At 33.3% G+C, this 19334-nt stretch overlaps 1 protein-coding gene across 1 annotated transcript in view; it reads left to right on the forward strand.

Moving 5' to 3' along the window:
- LOC145261114 (phosphatidylinositol 4,5-bisphosphate 3-kinase catalytic subunit alpha isoform-like) overlaps positions 1–19334 on the forward strand; it is a 310781-nt gene that overhangs the window by 131969 nt on the left and 159478 nt on the right. Inside the window, exons 7-11 of the mRNA XM_080119338.1 lie at positions 5565–5753; positions 6047–6106; positions 8645–8780; positions 12636–12778; positions 13162–13268. Coding sequence (XP_079975464.1) covers positions 5565–5753; positions 6047–6106; positions 8645–8780; positions 12636–12778; positions 13162–13268 — 635 coding nt within the window. The remainder of the gene's footprint in view (positions 1–5564; positions 5754–6046; positions 6107–8644; positions 8781–12635; positions 12779–13161; positions 13269–19334) is intronic.

Raw genomic sequence — 19334 nt, forward strand, 5'->3', positions numbered from 1 at the left:
AAAAACTACCAAAACCATCACTGGACTACTTATTACAAATTTACAATGAGATATGGATAACTAACAACATTCCAAAAAACTGGAAGCAGGCAACAGTAATCCCAATACCCAAACCAAAAAAAGACCATACAAACCCAACAAACTACCGACCCATTGCACTAACTAGTTGTTTGTGCAAAACTTTTGAGAGAATGATTAACGAAAGGTTAAATTGGTACTTGGAAAGCAAAAATCTAATTACAGAAAGCCAGTCGGGTTTCAGGAAAAATAGAAGCCCCACCGATCACTTAATAAAACTGGAAACACGCATAAGAGAAGCATTTGCAAAAAAAGAACATCTAATAGCAATTTTTTTTGACATGCAAAAGGCGTATGACACCGCTTGGAAATACGGAATCCAAAAAGACCTGTATGAACTAGGACTTAGGGGTAGAATGCCAGAAATTATCAGAAATTTCTTAACAAATAGAAACTTCCAAGTACGGATGGACAACACTTATTCAGTCCAAAAAGATCAAGAAATGGGGGTCCCCCAAGGCAGTATCCTGTCTGTCACCCTCTTCAACATTAAAATAAACAATATCATAAAAAACATAGACCCAGGAATTGAAAACGCCCTATACGTGGACGACCTACTTATATACTACCAATCTAAATATATACAAACAGCCGAACGCAAACTACAACTCTGTCTGAATAAAATAAACAAATGGGCCATAGAAAATGGATTTACATTCTCAGAGGAAAAAACTAAATGCATCCACTTTTGCAAATTACGAAAATTCCACCACGACCCCAACCTGAAACTGGATAACAAGAACATCCCACTCACCGACCAACATAAATATTTAGGTATTATATTCGATAAAAAATTGAACTTTATACCGCATATAAAATATTTAAAAGCAAAATGCCAAAAGACAATGCAATTGATCAAAGTCCTAGCACACACCGATTGGGGTGCAGACAAAGTCACATTATTGAAATTATACCAAACTCTAATCAGATCTAAAATGGACTATGGATGCTTCATCTATGGAGCAGCAAGGAAGTCCTACATAAAAGAACTAAATACAATCCATCATCAAGGATTAAGATTAGCCTTGGGAGCATTTAGAACCTCTCCAGTAGAAAGCCTCTATATAGAGGCCCATGAGCCTCCACTGATTCTAAGACGACAGAAGTTAGCGCTACAATATTACCTAAAGCTGGTATCGTGTCCAACAAATCCTGCATACCAATGTACCCTCCACCCACAATACACACATCTCTTCAACAAGAAAGAAAATATCATCAAGCCCTACAGCCTCCGGATAAAAAACCTTCTCACAGAAGCCCAAATGGACATTACAAAAATACATAAATATAACAAATCAAAAACTCCACCCTGGATGATCAAACAACCACACATAATATTAAAATTAAATAAATATCCCAAAACGAAAACCCACCCATCAACCTTCCATGAAGAACTACTTATCATCCAGAATACATACAAAGAATATACACAAATTTACACTGACGGATCAAAAGATGGAGATAAAGTAGGATGCGCAGCCATCCACAAAAAAATAAAACTAAAGAAAAGGCTCCCAAACGAATCTTCTATTTTCAGCGCAGAAGCAACAGCCATAGATTCGGCACTGAATATAATAACCAATGATGACCATCAAAAATATATCATATTTACTGACTCACTTTCAATACTCATATCTCTAAAAGAAAAAAAAATGACAAACCCACTTATTACAAAATTGCTAAACAAAATAGATGCCATAACCATGAAAAAAAACATTATCTTTTGCTGGATACCAAGCCATATCGGCATATACATGAATGAACAAGCAGATAAGGCAGCAAAGGAAACTCTGCAACAAAACCACATAAGTGGAAAAATCCCCTATACAGACCTAAAGACTAAAATAAACACATTTTTGAAGAGAAAATGGCAAGAAAACTGGAGCTCATGCACCAAAAACAAACTATTCCAAATAACACCAAATATTGGAACGAGAAACACCAAAAAGTTAACAAGAAAGGAAGAGGTAGTAATGACCAGACTGCGAATAGGTCACACTCACATCACCCACTCACATCTACTAAAAGGGGAGGAGACACCAAACTGTATAACGTGTCAAGAACCCTACACAATACACCATATACTGACAAACTGCATTGACCTTGAACAAATCCGAACAAAGTATTACCAAGAAAAAAATCTGAAAACAATATTAAACAAGATTGATCCCCAAAAAATTATCAATTTTCTGAAAGAAACTAAAATATACTCAAAAATATAAGGAAAGACCCCCCCCCCAAAAAAAAGAAAAACCTTAAGAAGAACAAACCAATATTTAACACAACATAACGAACCTTTCGGCATTAAATGACCCCAAAGTGGTTGATATGCCGTAAAACAGAACAAACAAACAAACAAACAAACAATTGATACAACAGAGTGGTCGGAAGATCCAAGAGGCGACAGAACAGAAACTGAACATAGTTCAGGGCAAGTTGTGAGAAAAAGGTCTAGTAGGCTCGCATACTGGCCGTCATTGTCGGGCACACGGGTGGGTTCCTGAACAATCTGAGTGAGGTCATAGGCAATGGAGAAATCATGACAGAACCTCCCCTCATCATTGGTCTTGTTTGAGTGGGTCAACCATTCGTCGTTGTGAACATTGAAGTCTCCACATACGTGAATGTTAGCTGAAGGATAAGCAGATAGGACTTGGTCAATTTTCTCAGATATGCTTTGAAAGATAGTAACTCCGCTGTTGTGGGGGCGATAGAGAGTAAATATAAATGCAGTAGTGTGAGCTAAAGCAACCCGGAACCACATATAGGGTAAGTTAGGATCTTCCCTGGAGATATCCCTACCACATGGAAAGCTATCTTTTATATAGGCACATATTCCATGCCCATGGCGATCTAGGGGGTCAGATTTAGAAGTTAAGTTAGAGTATCCTGTAATTGCAAACTCTTCTAGGGAAATAGCCTGTCCAATGCCAGTTTCACTTAAAAATAAAAGGTCTGGTTTAGCCTCCTGTAATTGGGTTTCAACCTCTGGAAGGTTAGAACGTAGACCCCTGATGTTAGAGAAGGAGACATGGTAGTAGGGGTCTACGTTGGAAGTTGGAGAACCGGGTTTAATCGTGTATTTTTTCTTGAAACTTGTCATGATGAAATTTTGGAATTTGTTGACTAGGTCGTCAGATTTACTTAGAGCAGGACAGAGAGGGGAAACTAAGATAGAAAAAGAAACGAAGAATTTCTTTTTTTTTTTTTTTGTAGCTAATGATAAGGTAAAGCCGTAACAATTACCCACTAGTATGGCATCGAGAGGCCCCACCAGAAGCTACTGCATGTTCCAGAATCCATTCACCAAATGGCAATACAGCAGCCCCGGTACTTTGCACCTGCTGATAGGACAGCCTCCTTAGTGGTTAATCCAAGGTTCGGGTCCCTGACTATCAGGCGGATGTCAGCCCAGACAAAACGTTTACCTCCAGCACCCTTACTAGTGACATGGCTACAAGGATAGACATAGAAACAGAAAATTTCCACCAACTCTGCCAACTGTTCGCGCAAAATACTGCCAACCTAGAAAACAGCTTTTTCTTCTCCCTTTGTCAGAAAAATCACTCATTAAAAAATGAAGACTGAGGGACAAATAAGAAGCGAGAGTAACAGGAGCTGCCGATAACGCATCCACAATGCGTTTTCTACTCTCCATTAAAAAAAACAAAAAAAAACTATTAAGTATTGTACTTAATAAGAGTCCAACAGACGTGTTTAAGGGAAAGTATGGTGATAGATTCCCCTCTCACGAACTAAAAATGAGTATAATTAGGTAATCTATTTTTGCAATCAACTCGGTAGATAAATAAACATTTATGGACGAGAAAAAAAAAAAAAAAAAAAAAAAAAAGCTAGCATTTAATACAACAGAAATACATAAATTAAATACTGAAATAAAATGTAGTTATTAATATTTTAATCTAAAAATAAAAAGTGCGAATTAGTAATGAAATCACTTATCTCAACAACACTTCCGTCTCCAAACTGCAAACTAGTGAAGAATTTAACTTTTAATAGCGTTCAGAAGATTTTTGTTTTTAAATTAACCGTTAAAAAGAAAAGCGTGATTTTATTTTCATAGGAGTCACCATTTATCAAGGCCCAGAGGCCACTCGAGGATAAGGATTTAAAAGTGTACAGTAGTAAATGGGAGAATATGGTAGTAATCGTTAATAGTGGAAATTTGATAAATTGGATTATTTAAAGGGATTTGCTCATCAAGAACTTATTTACATTGGACTTGAAGACGAGCATATTGTAGTCAGCTGGAAAGTAGGCAAACGGGAGGCAGTTCAACAGGCGTGCAGTTCTAAGAAAGAAGCTTTGTTCATGGAATCCACGTTTTGATTTAGGCACAAATAAAGAGTGGGGGAAATTTTTCACAGTGGATTCGGCTAGACGGGTGTTTTTCATGAAAGTTTGGCAAGGGAGGACCATAGATTCATTTCAGATCAGGAGTAAAAGTCAAACCCAGGAGCTTGTCAAAACATGGAGCCTCCCCAGGACGAGAGCTATCCATTTCAATTGATGCCAGATGGGTAACAGAGCGTTGATGATGTAAAGATAGAAGCTTGGTTTTAGATGCATTAAAATTAACCAGCTACCTCTTTCCCCATTCTACCATGTACTCAAGATCAGATGGTAGTGTTGTCAGCATAAATGTCTACGAAATGATCTGAGGATGTGATTTGGAAGATCATTGATGTAGATCAGAAAGAGAGTTGGGCCCAGGATGGACCCCTGAGGTACTCCAGCATTAATACTGTGAGCTTCTGATTTCTGCCCATAAATTACTTTTAGTCGGATTAAAAATTTTTTAAAAGATTCTAAGATTATCAAGCTCTTTCCATGTATGCTATTATTGAGATATTTAAATTGCTTCAGCAATTTAAATTTTTTAATGTATATTGCTAATTTATTCATTTAGAAAATATTAGTATTTCTTTACCTGAAAATATTCTATTGATAACAGTTTTTCTCTATCTGAAATCTATTATAGTTTAGGAAAAAAGGTTTAGAATCGCAAAACATTGAATACAATCAATATAGTTTATCTGGAGACTGGAATGGATTACCTGACGAGTGAAAAGCAGCTGATAAACTTTATTATATAACAGTCTATAGGAAAAGTTAAGCCCTGAAATGGTATGTATTCTCTCCTGATTATCCTACATTATCATGAAATTGGAACGAAATACCACAAGTTAAACAGACAATAAACTTGATTAAAACATGTCTACAAGATAAGCTGTTTCTTCCAAACGAGAACTGTCTGTTTGTTGCTTGCGCATCGTGAGTTTCTGCTATTATTCCGATAGCAAATATTCTATAGCATTTTCTTACATTTATTTCAATGTTCTGTTTAAAAACACTTAAATATTTTTTATGTTTTGATTTTCATATTTGATGTTTTGATTGTAGCAGCATTTTGTTCCAATATGATTTAATATTTGTTATTTTGATTGGAAACTTTGTCTCTTCAGATTTATGTGAAAACTGGTCTTTTCCATGGTACAGAACTGCTTTGTCCAACCAAAGAGACTGAATGTGTGGATTCTCTAAATCCTCGCTGGAACCAATGGTTGGAGTATGATATTCTTGTGTCGGAGGTACCACGAAGTGCTCGGTTATGTTTATCAATATGCTCTGTCGCAAAGAGAAGAAAGACAAAGGTAATTTTTTTTTTTAGCTTTACATATTTTGATAACTTGCATTTTCATACCTTTTCAAAAGAAAGCATGCAATTTAATTTCATTTTCATTTTGAAATTTAAAATAATATTGTAAAAATGAAGTTTAAATGTTTTATGGACATTGAATAATTTGGATTTTTTTTATTTGTCTTAGCAGTGTAAAATTTTCAGTTTTGTCTTGTTTCAACACAAAAACATTTTGATAGATAAAATATTATTCATTGCTTTATATTGATTTTTCACTGTTAATTATTAATACTTTTTTTAATTTAGGAAGAAATTACTGTGAAAGGAAAGGAAGGCATAAGAAAAAAAGGAGAACGTAGAGAAAAAGTAAGCAAACGCATATGTATTTTATTATTGCTTTTTGTTCCATTTTGTAGCTTTCTCATTCAATGAAAGCAGAATTCATCATGTTGCTTCAGCATGTTCGGATTGGAATCATTTGAATTTATGTATTGGATTCTGATTATTTGGGTTGTTACATTTTGAATTCAAATATGCACATTTTTTTCAGATAGCTTTTGTGAATGGTGAATGCCAACCTAAAATTCATTTGAGTAACTAGTTGTACAAACACTCTACTAATTTGTTGAGCGAGGACAAATTTACAGTCCTCCAAATAATGAGGAAGAGAAAGATGTGAGATAAAGAATGCTCTGGATTTGTGGCATTGGCATTGGAATTCTAATTGCAATTGGACAAATTGGTAGATGTTTTCTTGGTCAATATGCACAGATTGTGCACGTTTTGTTACAGTTAGGTGACTTTTTGTCTTCTTGGATGGTTCCCCTGTTTGCTGGAATTGTTGAATATGAACCTATACAGAGGAAGAATTAAACTCTTCCAATGAGACCATCTGTTTGCTGTGGGTGAAACCCATGATGCCTGATGATTTAATCCTGCTATCTAAGAGTTCAATGATCCTAATGAATAAGTAGTCATATGAATGGGAACACTATATTTTTGCCCTTTGGTTGGATGAGTTGTCGGAAACAAATGTTCTTTAAACCAGTACTGTGATCACTTTGAATTTGATTTTTCTTTATAAAAGATAGTTAAATCTTTGCTGAAATAGTGCGAGGTGCAGTTCATATATTGTAACATTACTGTTATATTTTGACTCTGATTGCCTATATGTTAAATTTTGATTCAGAATTTTGAACATTTAAAAATTATTTTTTTTCATTTTTATTGATTTTGATTTTAAATACTTGAAATTATGCTGATCGCTATGTGTCTTGCATCCCTGACACAAAAAGAATGTGTCAAACTGAAACACATCTCAATTTTCACATATATTGCACACGTTCACAGAATTAACTCATAACAGAAGGAAGTTGTTGTTTATCAGTATTAAATACTAGTTTAATGTGTCAACATTTTAATTTGGTAACATCTGTTTAATTGAATCGTTTTTAGATTAAGGACTTTTCAAGAGAAATTTTCTTAAAAGATTTATAAAATGTAACTTTTCAAAACAAACCAATTTCTAATCCAATGTTTAACTTTTAAGCAATAAAAAAAAATCTATGTACTCCCCATTCTATGGTGATCTCCACGGCAACAAATTGATATATATATATATATATATATATATATATACTAGCAAAAGTATCCGTCGTTTACTGGGTTCAAAAACAGCCTACAGAAAATGGACTCTGATTTATGAAAGTATGATAGGTTATGAAAAGGAAGGGTTGTAAATTTTGGTTGAATTTGGAGGTATCAAAACCAAAGCAAAATATGATGAAAGTAAAAATAAAATAGATAAACCCCATAATTTATTATACCATACCTGTTCACACTGAAACACTTATAACAACATTCTGTGGATCTATATTAAAAAACCTTGTTAAACTTTGTGACATATTTCCATTTTATGGAGGTCAGACGCGAACGAACACCCTATAATTTTATTATACCATATTTCTTCAAACTGAAACATAATTATCAAAGTATACTTACGCAGATAGATATGAAAAGTCTTTATTAAAGTTTTTACCTATTTCCATTCTACGGAGGCCAGGCGCGAACGCAGACCCTACAATTTTATTATACTATCCCTATTTAAGTTAAAACATACTTATCAAAGTATTATTATATCAAAAACACTTGTAAATGTTTTTTTTTAATTTAAAAATTTTTAATTTCCATACTTTGTGGACCAGGCAGACCTCACAATTTTAATGAACCACCGCTCTGCCAGATCAAACATACCCATTCCTGTGTCTCAATACGTCTATCATTATATGTGATCAGTTTTCTGTAATAGTCAACCATATAGGAGCCTATTCGTGACCAGACACACACACAGACGTTCAGCTTTATATTATAGATATATATTCTTTTAAAACATTTTGTTTTAAAAGAAAAAAATTGCCTTTCTTACATTTAGATACAGATTAAATTTCCCTGACAGTCATGATTTTCAAGTGCTTAGATATTGGGGTTTAACATCACACTTCAGATGGGATTTCATTTTCCCCCCTCCAAGTATATATTTTTTAAAAGACTTCTCAAAAATATAGTTTCTTAATTGAACTCTGATTTTTCCTTTGAATCAATTGAAAAGCAAAACAAAAAACAATGGCATTTTTGCTCTTTCAAGTAAAATAAAATAAAAACTTAAAAATTGTTTAGCATGACATTTTAAGAAAAACATTAGCTATTGAATTTTTCTGTGGAACCACTCAAATCTTGCATGCTTAGTTTGAGATTGGATGAAAAGATATTGTTTCACATAAGAATGTTTAGATTTATACTTATCACAATTTTAACTACAAATTTGCTTTTGTATCAGTAATGGAAAATGTTAATTTTATGATTTCTATTTTTCATTCAATTCATTTTTTTTTTTTTCTTTGCTAGTTTGATTATGCTCTTGCCTGGGGCAATTTACAGATGTTTGATTTCAATCATCGATTACTTAGTGATAAAGGCAGAATTCATTTATGGCCAATGCCTCAAGGAATGGATGATTTACTTAATCCGATTGGAATTCCAGGTTTGAAATTTTTTGCTATTAACTTCATTTAATATATATTTGACTTTTTCACTGCAAAATTTTTCTATTAGTAATTTTTTTTTTTTTTTGCTTGGTCTCATTTTATTTAATATCATGCAATTGTTTTATCTTTTTTTATATTTTTGTATTTTGATTCTTTGGACTTTTTTTTTTCAAAAGAGTCCCCACATATCAAGGCCTGGAGGCCACTCAAGGATAAAGGTTAAAGAGTGTTCAATGGGATAATACCGTAGTAATCAGTAATGGAAATTTGGTAAATTGGATTACTTAAGGGAATGGCTCATCAAGTGTCATTGGACTTGAAGACAACCATATTGTAGTCAGCTAGAAAGTAGGGAAATGAAGACAGTTCAACAGGCGTGCAGTTCTAAGAAAGAAGCTTTGTTCATGGAATCTACATTTAGGTTTTGGCACAGACAAAGAATGGGGGAAATTATTAATAGTGGTTTCAGCTAGACAAGTGTTTTTCATGAAAGTTTGGCGAGGGAGGACCATAGATTAGAGCTTAGACAAGTACTTGCTATGAAAAACAATAAAGCAGAGACAGGTGGGTAATGTTTCTTGTGTGAGAAAGAGATTGCAGAGAAGAGAAAAGGGCATCTCCTACTAGACTACAAAGTCTATTTTGAACTCTGTCAAGGCTGTATAAGATGTTCAAGCAGCTCCTGCCCAGATGTAGCAACAATACTCCATCCTTGGACGTACTTGACTCTTACATAGGTAGAGAATTGCATCAGGAGTGAGATACCTACTGGAGCGGTAGAATAATCCCACCATTTTTCTAGTAACCTTGGCAACAGATTTGATGTATGTGTTCCATTTTAGGTCAGGAGTAAAAGTCAGACCCAGAAGCTTGTCAGAACATGGAGACGAGAACCATTCGTTTCAATTGATTGATTATGTCAAAATAAAAGAATGGTTTTAAATGCATTAAAGTTTACCAGCCACCTTTTTGCCCATACACCACGTGCTCAAGATCAGAGAAGCGAGAATCAGAGAGAACTTGGTGATTTCTCTGCACAATGGCCGCAGCACACTTTGGAGAAAATCACGGCTGGCTTTTAGGAATTTTTTTGGAGGGTATGGAGCAATCTATATCCACAATTAACCATTCTGTCAGATCTGATACTATAGAAGATATGTTTTTTTTAAACATGGAACACAGAGGTAGATCTGATATAAATGTATGAAAGCTATCTCAGTCAGCCATAGAGTATCGATATACTGTATGATGGAGAAGTATGAGACAACCAAGTGGTCGGAAGATTCCAGTGGAGATAGAACGGAGGATGAACACAGTTTGGGGTAAGTTGAGAGAGAAAAAGGTCTAGGAGACTTGTATACTGATCATCAGTGTTAGGCACATGGTGTGTTCGTGAGCAATCTGAGTTAGATCATAAGTAATGGAGAAATCGTGACAGAACCTCTCAGACGTGAATGTTAGTCGTGGGACAAGCAGACAGGATGTGGTCAATTTTCTTAGATATTCTCTTAATAACTCCACTGTTGTGAGGGCGATATAGAGCAAATATGAATGCAGTGCTGTGAGCAAGTGTAATTCGGAAGCACATATAGGGTAATTTAGAATATTATGTAGAGATGTCCCTACCTAGCCATCTCTAATGTATGCACATATTCCATCCCCATAGCAATCCTTGGGGTCAGATTTTGATGTTAAGATTGAGTATTCTTTAATCGCGCACTCATCTAGGGAAATAGTCGGTCCAATGCTAGTTTTGCTTACGAATAATAGATCTGGTTTCGTCTCTTGTAATTGGGTTTCAACCTCTGGAATGTTGGAATGTAGACCCCTGATGTTGTAGAAGGAAACCTGGTAGTGAGAATTCTGTGTTTAATCTTGTATTTTTTTCTTGAGACTTTTCATGAGAAAGTTTTGGGATTTGTGGAACAGGTCAACAGAGTTGGGTAGAGCAGAGAGGGGAAAGTAAGGGAGAAAAAAAAACGAAATATTTTATTGTAAACCATGAAAAGATAATAAAAAAAATAAATTTTTGCTTGGCATTGACTATCAAAAAGTTGATGCAGTTTGTCATTAATTATAAAATAGTGGTCCCTCCAAGAAATACTAAAAAGACCTTTGAACTTCTAGTCAGAAATGACTTTCAAGCCAGCAAAAAAAATAAAAATAAGATTCTACTTTTTTTTTTTTTTAGAAAAAGAGTAGAACAACTTAAAATTGGGAGGATCAGTTTTGCATATAAATTTCATGTAAAATAATTTCCCATTTCTAGGCCATTCTAGCTTTTTAGAGCAGTTATCCGTCAATATTTTTATCTTTTCATGCCAATTGGCAAGCACTCCCCCCAAATTCTTTAACCCTAAATTCAAATTGCAGGTCTCTCCTTCCTTCAAGACAAAAACTCTCTCTTAATCCTCCACCACAAACCTGAGTAGCAATACAGCCTCTCCCTTTAACAAAAACCCTCTTGAAGCCATACATAATAATTTAAAAAGCAGACTCCCACCTCCACCCTAAAAAATATAAGCGCAGGATTTATTGTCTTAAAATGCTGGAATGGCTTGGGTATAGGAGATTATTTTATGTTAATTTATATTTGAAACCAAATCTACACTTTAATAATGGTTTTTGTTTTTCATTTATGTCAAAGTTTTTAGGCTATTTAATTGCCTAAACAAGTAGAATCTCATCCATGAAGGGTGAGTGTGTGTGTGTGTGTGGGGGGATATTTAACGAAACGTGTTACTCTATAATAATGCCAACATTTCTGTTGTTTATTATGGAATAACTCTAAAGTTTCACTATAGAGTGTTATGTAATTGTAAATATAGATTGAATTATGTATTTATTATGTACATTTTACTGAGTGTTATGGGGTTAAATGGTAATAATATGAAGGAACACAGAACTTTTAGGAACAAACAAGTATTCACATATATTACAGGCAAAAGCAGGTTGAGCAATACCATTCCTCAACTGTATGCCGTTTGCACACTACCTCTTTGGCCATGTGCCAATCTCTGACTCTCGGGCACCGGTAATCGATACCGGAAGTGACATTACCAGAGGAAGTGACATGAGATAGTCCATTAATCCCATGGAGGGACGTCTCCAACACTAAGTGAATTATTGAGCAATTATGAAAATTACAATCTAAAAAAAATAATCGTCAATCTTAGAGTATACTCATTTACCTGTATTTAAATATATAAAATTAATTTTATATTCAAAATCTAAGTCAAAGTTGGTTTTTTTTTTTTTTATATAATAAATCTTGGAGTAGGATTGTACAGAATTTATGTAAAAATATTTGAGAAAATCTTGTAATGTATTCATTTTAAGACAGTCTTAGTTTTAGATTTCAGTTTCTTCTACATAAAATGCATTACAATTCAACTTTGAGTTCTTTTTTTTTTTTTCATAGATATTACGGCATACTTAAGTTAAGAATTTTAATAGCATATTCTACTTCCTTGCACTTAAATCCACTTGTATAGCAAATATCATTGCCTTATCTTATGGTTTAGTAAAGATACAAGATTTTTATTGAAAAGGTACTATAAAAAAAATGTGGCAAAATGAATATAGGTTTTAAAGGAGGGAAAAATATTAAATTATGAGGTACAAAAATAGTTATAATTTGATTTATAAGGATTTTTTCTCTTTTTATGTCAATTTTCATGGATTAATTTCAGTATTTTTCATTACTTTGTAACTGGAAAATAGATTTTTTTTTTTCAACATTATTTTTAATATATATTTTCAAGGTTGACTTGCATTCTATATGACCAACTTCTATTACATGTAAGAGTTTTACTTTTGTTTTTTATTTTTTTATTTTTTTTCCCCCCCAGGTTCAAATCCCAACCAAGATTGTCCTTGTCTGGACATTGAATTTGACAAATTTACACATTCTGTAACATTTGATATGGATAAGTTTGATGAATACTGCAGACGGAATTCCCAAGATGATTACACACAAGATAGTTATGTAGAAGTAATTATTCACCATTTAAATTTATCTAAGTAATTTTCAAATTTTGTCATGGTTAAAATATTAATCTGACGTTACAAATCAGCATATTCTTTGATATAAACATTTGCTTTACTTCTGCCTAATGCATTTACTGCCTTATATTTGTATCCTGATGATATTACATGCTAACCAGATTTTTTTATCACATATATTTAAATCTAACTTGATTGATTTCTTGACAATTCTTAAATATCCTTGCAAAGAATTTTTTTTTTTTTGCTAATTTCTTACACTTCACATTGCATTTAGTACATACAATTGCTATTATGCCTTGTTTTTTTTTTTTTTGTTTTTTTTTAATTTATTTTTTCACACTGATCCAATTTTCTTTTTCCTAATTGTAGCATAGACTACCTGATGAAAAACAAATGAAGCAATTAGAGGAGTTAGTCAGTCGTGATCCTCTCTCAGAATTGTCAGAACAAGAAAAAGACTTTGTTTGGAAGCTTCGGTTAGTTAATCATATTCTATATTATGTGTATGTTTGTGTGAATTTCACATTTTATTTGAGGAAATATTTGAGTTTAAATTTACACGACAAATCTGTTCTCATAATCTCAAGTGATGATACATGTAAATGCAGAGTACAATTTTATTTAAATGCTATTCACTACGAAATTCACTGCTTTTGTCATGGTTTCTTTAGAAAATAAATATTATTAAGGCATTCTAAATTACTATTTTTCTTTTTTTCATAGTTGTTAAAATTAAAGATTTTCTTTTATCATTAAAGTTCATGATTTTATCCTTTAAAATTTGTTTATTTGTAACAAAAAAACCTAACCATTTTGTAACAATTTTTTTTATGACATTTCTCTAAAGACTACATTATTATGTGAAGATGCAATATTTAGTTTAGATTGTCAGATAACATTTTATATAGAACTTAATATTTTTACCATAAAAAGGAAATTTTTTAAAATAAACATAATTTAGTTATTCATTAAAACGGATTTTGCTGCTAAAATATGGATTTTTCTATGAAAGTATATTTCTTGTGAAAATGAATATTTTCATTTTGTTATTGTAGAACTAATGTAGCAAGTGGATGTCTGTCTTGTCCGATTTCAACTAGGATATCAGAAAGTGTTAATTATCAACCATAGGAATATTTTATTATTCATCCATTTATATAAATAATGTTATATTATTTTGCTTCTTATGATATGAATCCATATAACAAAGATAATTGTACAATTTCAAAAAAGAAATCAATCTTTTTTTTTTTTTTTTTTTTTTAACTTTTATCCACCCCACACAAGCACATTGCTATTTGGATGTAAGGCATGACTATTTTAGACCATGTCTACAGACAGTTGAACAGCAAGCATTTTTCACTAATTGGTAGTTTGGAGAAAGTTGTTTGAGGTGATTATTTTGTATAGGACTAGTAATGTATGGTTGTAAGCCAATCCTAATGAAAACTCACATAAAATCAGTATACGAAAGTATAAATTTATGCGTAAACTTTAAGTATTTACTTCAGCAGTGCTCAATACGTAGGTAGAGCTAGTTAGTAAGTTATAAAATATATATGGCGATTAAGCTACACTGAATATTCCGCGTTTCATCCACTCTAGGACTCTTCAGGCTTATGCGCGAATTTTGTGGTTTGTTGTTTTTATATACGCATCTTCTATTAAGATTTTAGTTAGCCAATCAGCTTTCTAGTATCCACCGCACCCTTCATATCAGCCAATGAGCATGCACTTATCGGACAAAGGCCTATTTGACCTCTGGTTGACCTGTTCCTTTGTGTGTGCTCTATTTAGCCTGGATATCTAGTTTTCTTGATCTGTTTTAAATCTTGCTGAGATAAAACTACACAACTGTTCCCTACCCAATGTTTCTCTTAAACTGGGAAAATGAAACTAAAGGAGAAATCAGGAAGCGATAGCACAAACTCAACTGATTGGGTATATCTTTTTTGTATCCTTGGGATGAAAGGGAGAATGGATTTCCCCCCTAATATCTCCCACATTTGGGCTCCAAGGAGGGTGGGGAGCAAGAAAGATGAAAAACCAATCAACTATACATGGATCTAATAATTAAAAAAAAAACAAGAAAACCAAAAGAACTCACTGACGTTTCAGATGTCACCAGCCCAGACAGTGAGCAAGAATGCAATCTTGAACATATTGAAAAAGAAAACTTCCCAAGATTCATAGTTATTGAAAACTTGGAAGGAAAAAAGGCAAGCAATCTGTCTCCATTTCTAATCGAAAAAGATATTAACTCAAAATCTAAATCCTAAAACAGTTAAAAAATGAAAAATGGCAACCTACTTGTTATAATAGACAACTACAAAGATGCAAAGAACCTCCTAGGAATGGAAAAATTCCATATTTATAAATGCAAAACTTTTGTTCGTGAAAGGTTAAACACCTCAAAAGGCATCATAAGAAGCTATGAACTAACCTTAGCTACAACAGAAGAAATAAAAAATGCTCTAAGAAAATAGCGAGTGATTGATCATGTTCGAATCAATATAAAAAGAAATGGTCAATCCATACCTACGACATATATACTAACATTTAATACTCCTAAAATTCCAAAAGAAGTAAAAATTGGATATCCAATTGAAAAAGAGGAACTATATATACCAGCCCCTCTGAGATGTTTTAAGTGCCAAAAATATAGACACCATAGAGAAGTTTGCAGAGGGCATAAAACATGTGGAAGATGTGGTCTAAAAGAACCCAACCACATGGAAAATCAATGCCCCAATGAAACTAAATGCCCAAATTGCCTGGAAAACCATCCAGCATACTCCAAAACCTTCAAAAAGGAAAAAGAAATTGTGGAAGTAAAATACAAGGAAACTATATCCTTCCTTGAAGCAAGGAAAATGGTAGATTCCTACCAAAAAGTAAACACCTATGCAAACATCACAAAAAATTCAAGCAAAACTAACCAAATAAACTACCAAGAGTTACTCAATAAACTAGTTTCTGTGCTCAAAAATCTAATTGAAACTTTAAAAACAAACCAAGCTGAAACTAACAAGAAACAAATACTAGTATCCTTGAAAACACAATTAAGTGACTAAAACCAAAAACAAGCTCCAAAGAGCAAAATAGAATCCCATCAACAAAAACTACAAATAAACCGTGAAAGATCCAAGTCACGAACAAGCACAAAAGCAGACATTAAATACACAATATCAAGAAAGATGGAAGCAGAACAGGGAAACACAAAACCCCCTTCCAAAAACCAAAATAAACAAAAAATAATTGAAAACGAAAATAAATTTGAACTGATCGAGAGCCAAGAACACATAAGACAGAGCAAATCAAAAAACCCCAATCAAAAAAAAAAAAAAAAAAAAAAAAAAACATCAGCAAGATTTCTCAGCTGAGACACAGACACTAACAAGAGACGCACCCCCTACATCCAAAGAGATGGAGATAGACGAGAACTAAAAAAAAAAAGATAACTAAACCCAAAACATCCAAATAACAAACTAAAATACAAACACAGAATCATACCGGATAGAAATAAGACAAATAATTCAGTGGAATTGTCATGGTCTAAAGGCAAACCTAAATGAGCTCACTATTCTACTCAATAAATTACTCCCAGTAGTAGTCTGTCTCCAAGAAACCTTTATGAAATCGGATGACAATATTAAAATTAAAAACTACAATCAGTATAACTATATACACAATACTGGACTCCAGAGCCTCTGGAGGTAGATCAATCCTTATTAGAAATGACATACTCCAAAGTCAAATACAACTTAATACTAAACTGCAGGTTACTGCAATAAAAGCAACACTCCACAAAACTATCAAGATTTGCTCACTATCCATACTTCCTAATGAAAGCATCACAGAAACAGATCTGAGCAAGCTAATACAGCAACTTCCAAAGCCATGCATCCTTATGGGAGATTTAAACAGCCATAATGAGATATGGGGAAGTGAAAAAACAAGCAAAAGGGGGAAAAACTATAGAAAATATAATAACGAAAACTTATATTTCTTTAATGATAAAACACACTTATTTACACACAGGAACTCAATTGATTTAACAGTCACTTGCATTGGATTACAACACTTGCATTGGATTACAAATGGAATGTACTAGAAGACTCATATGGAAGGGACCACTTTCCTATTACACTTGAAAACAATGATCCAATGGCAGAAAAAAAATACCCTAATGGAACTTACAGAAGGCTGATTGGGAAAAATTCCAAAATTTATGCCAGACTAAACTAACATCGGATAATAATCCAAACCAAAATAATATCACACATTTTACCACTACACTGTATAATATTGCAGAGGAATGCATTCCAAAAAGCTCTACCTCTCCAAAACATAATAGACCCTGGTTTGACGAAAAATGGAAAGTAGCCATCAGAACTTGTCGAGCTATGCTAAGGAAATTACAAAAAAGAACCAACTAAAGAAAATCTCGATAAATATAAAAACAGTAGAGCTAAAGCTCGCAAAACCATTAAAGAATCGAAGCGAACATCATGGAAAAACTATGTACCAAAAATAAATACAAATACAAAAAGTAAAAAGGTCTGGGACATGATCCGAAAAATCTCAGAGAAAAGTAACAGCAACCTGACCTATAATAACCAAAAAAATTACTAGCAAGAAAGAAATGGTAGTTTGTCTTGCTGAAACTTTTGCAAAAAACTCCTCCAAAAACTCCAACAAAAAATTCCAAATTATTAAGGAAAAAGCAGAAAAGGAAAAACTCCAGTTTCAGACAAATAATACAGAAAAATACAACCAGCCATTCTCTAAAAATGAATTGAAAATATCCCTAAGCAAAGCTCATGACTTGGCTGTTGGCCCTGATCAAATCCACTATCAATTTATAAAACAACTTCCTGATACGTCGACAGATTACCTACTACAAATATTTAATGATATTGGGGAAATTGGCAACGTCCCTAAAATATGGAGGCAAGCCATAGTAATCCCTATACCGGAATCATCAAAGGACTCTACAAATCCCATGAATTACCGACCTATAGCACTCACTAGCTGTATTTCCAAAATAATGGAAAGAATGATTAACAGCAGATCAGTATGGTACTTTGAGACAAATAATCTGATTACAGATTATCAGTCAGGATTTAGGAATGAAAGAAGCCCCATGGAGCACCTGATTTGGCTAGAAACCTTCATCAGAGAAGCCTTTATCAAGAAAGAACATTTACAGCAGTCTTTTTCGATATTGAAAAGTATACGTTTCAGCATGGAGGCATGGCATTATAATAGATCTACAAGAACTAGGATTAAAAGGCAGAATGCCCATTTTTATCACAAATTTTATAAATGATAGATACTTAATGTACGATTAGGTGATACCCTATCCATCAGTAAAAAGCAAGAAACAGGTGTACCACAAGAAAGCATCCTGTCTGTCACTTTTTAGCATCGCCCCAGTGGAAAGCTTATATGTAGAAACAGATGAACCCTCATTGTCACTTAGGAGAGAAAAACTAGGACTACAATATTATACAAAATTGGCTTCATGTCCAACTAATCCTGCCTATAAATGTGTCTTTCACTCCCAATACAAAAACCTCTTTGATAGAAAAGAAAATGCTATAAAACCATTTAGCCTACGTATGGAAGAATCCATAAATAAAGCCCAAATACACATTGCAACAATGCACGAATCTGTAAAACTTATCAGACCTAATTAAGTATCCTAAAACAAAAGCCAATCCAATCATCTATCAAGAAAAATTTGAAATAATTAAAGATAATATTCCAAACACTCTACAATTTATACAGATGGTTCAAAAGATGGAGACAATGTTGGATGTGCAGCCATACATAATAAAACAATCCTAATCAAAAGATTACCAGACAAAGCATCCATCTACAGTGCCGAAGTATCGGCCATTGGTATGGCACTTGATCTTATAGAATCCTCTAAAGATAAACAATTCATTATCTGTTCAGATGCCAAATCAGTACTCAAAACACTGGAAAACAGGAAACCAACGAACCCAATAATCACGAAAACCCTAAATAAAATTGATATTCCTAACGATAAAAACATCCTTTATTGTTAGATACTCAGTCATATCAACATAAAGGGCAATGACAGAGCTGACAAAGCAGCAAAAGCATTAAATTTGACTACAACCAAAGATAAGATCCCTCATACTGACCTAAAACAAATCATTAACAAATATATTAGAAACACATGGCAAAAGTCGTGGAACTCCTGTACTAAAAACAAGCTATACCAAATCAAGGAAACCATAGGAAAACAGAAACCAAACAAAAGAATGACCAGAAAAGAGGAAGTTATAATAACAAGACTCCAAATAGGTCATACATCTATACCACACTCCTACCTACTCAAAAAAGAAGCTCCACTCTGCATACCCTGCCAGGAACCATACACCGTCAATCATATATTAATAAGATGTGAAGACTTGAAAACAAACCGACTGAATCTATATAATGAAAAAACTGTAAAGGACATATTCATTCATGTAGACCCAACTACTCTTCTCAAATGTTTAAAGATA

Source organism: Euprymna scolopes, chromosome 37, assembly GCF_053919585.1.
Source record: "Euprymna scolopes isolate OS-2025 chromosome 37, ASM5391958v1, whole genome shotgun sequence".
Classification (NCBI taxonomy): domain Eukaryota; kingdom Metazoa; phylum Mollusca; class Cephalopoda; order Sepiida; family Sepiolidae; genus Euprymna; species Euprymna scolopes.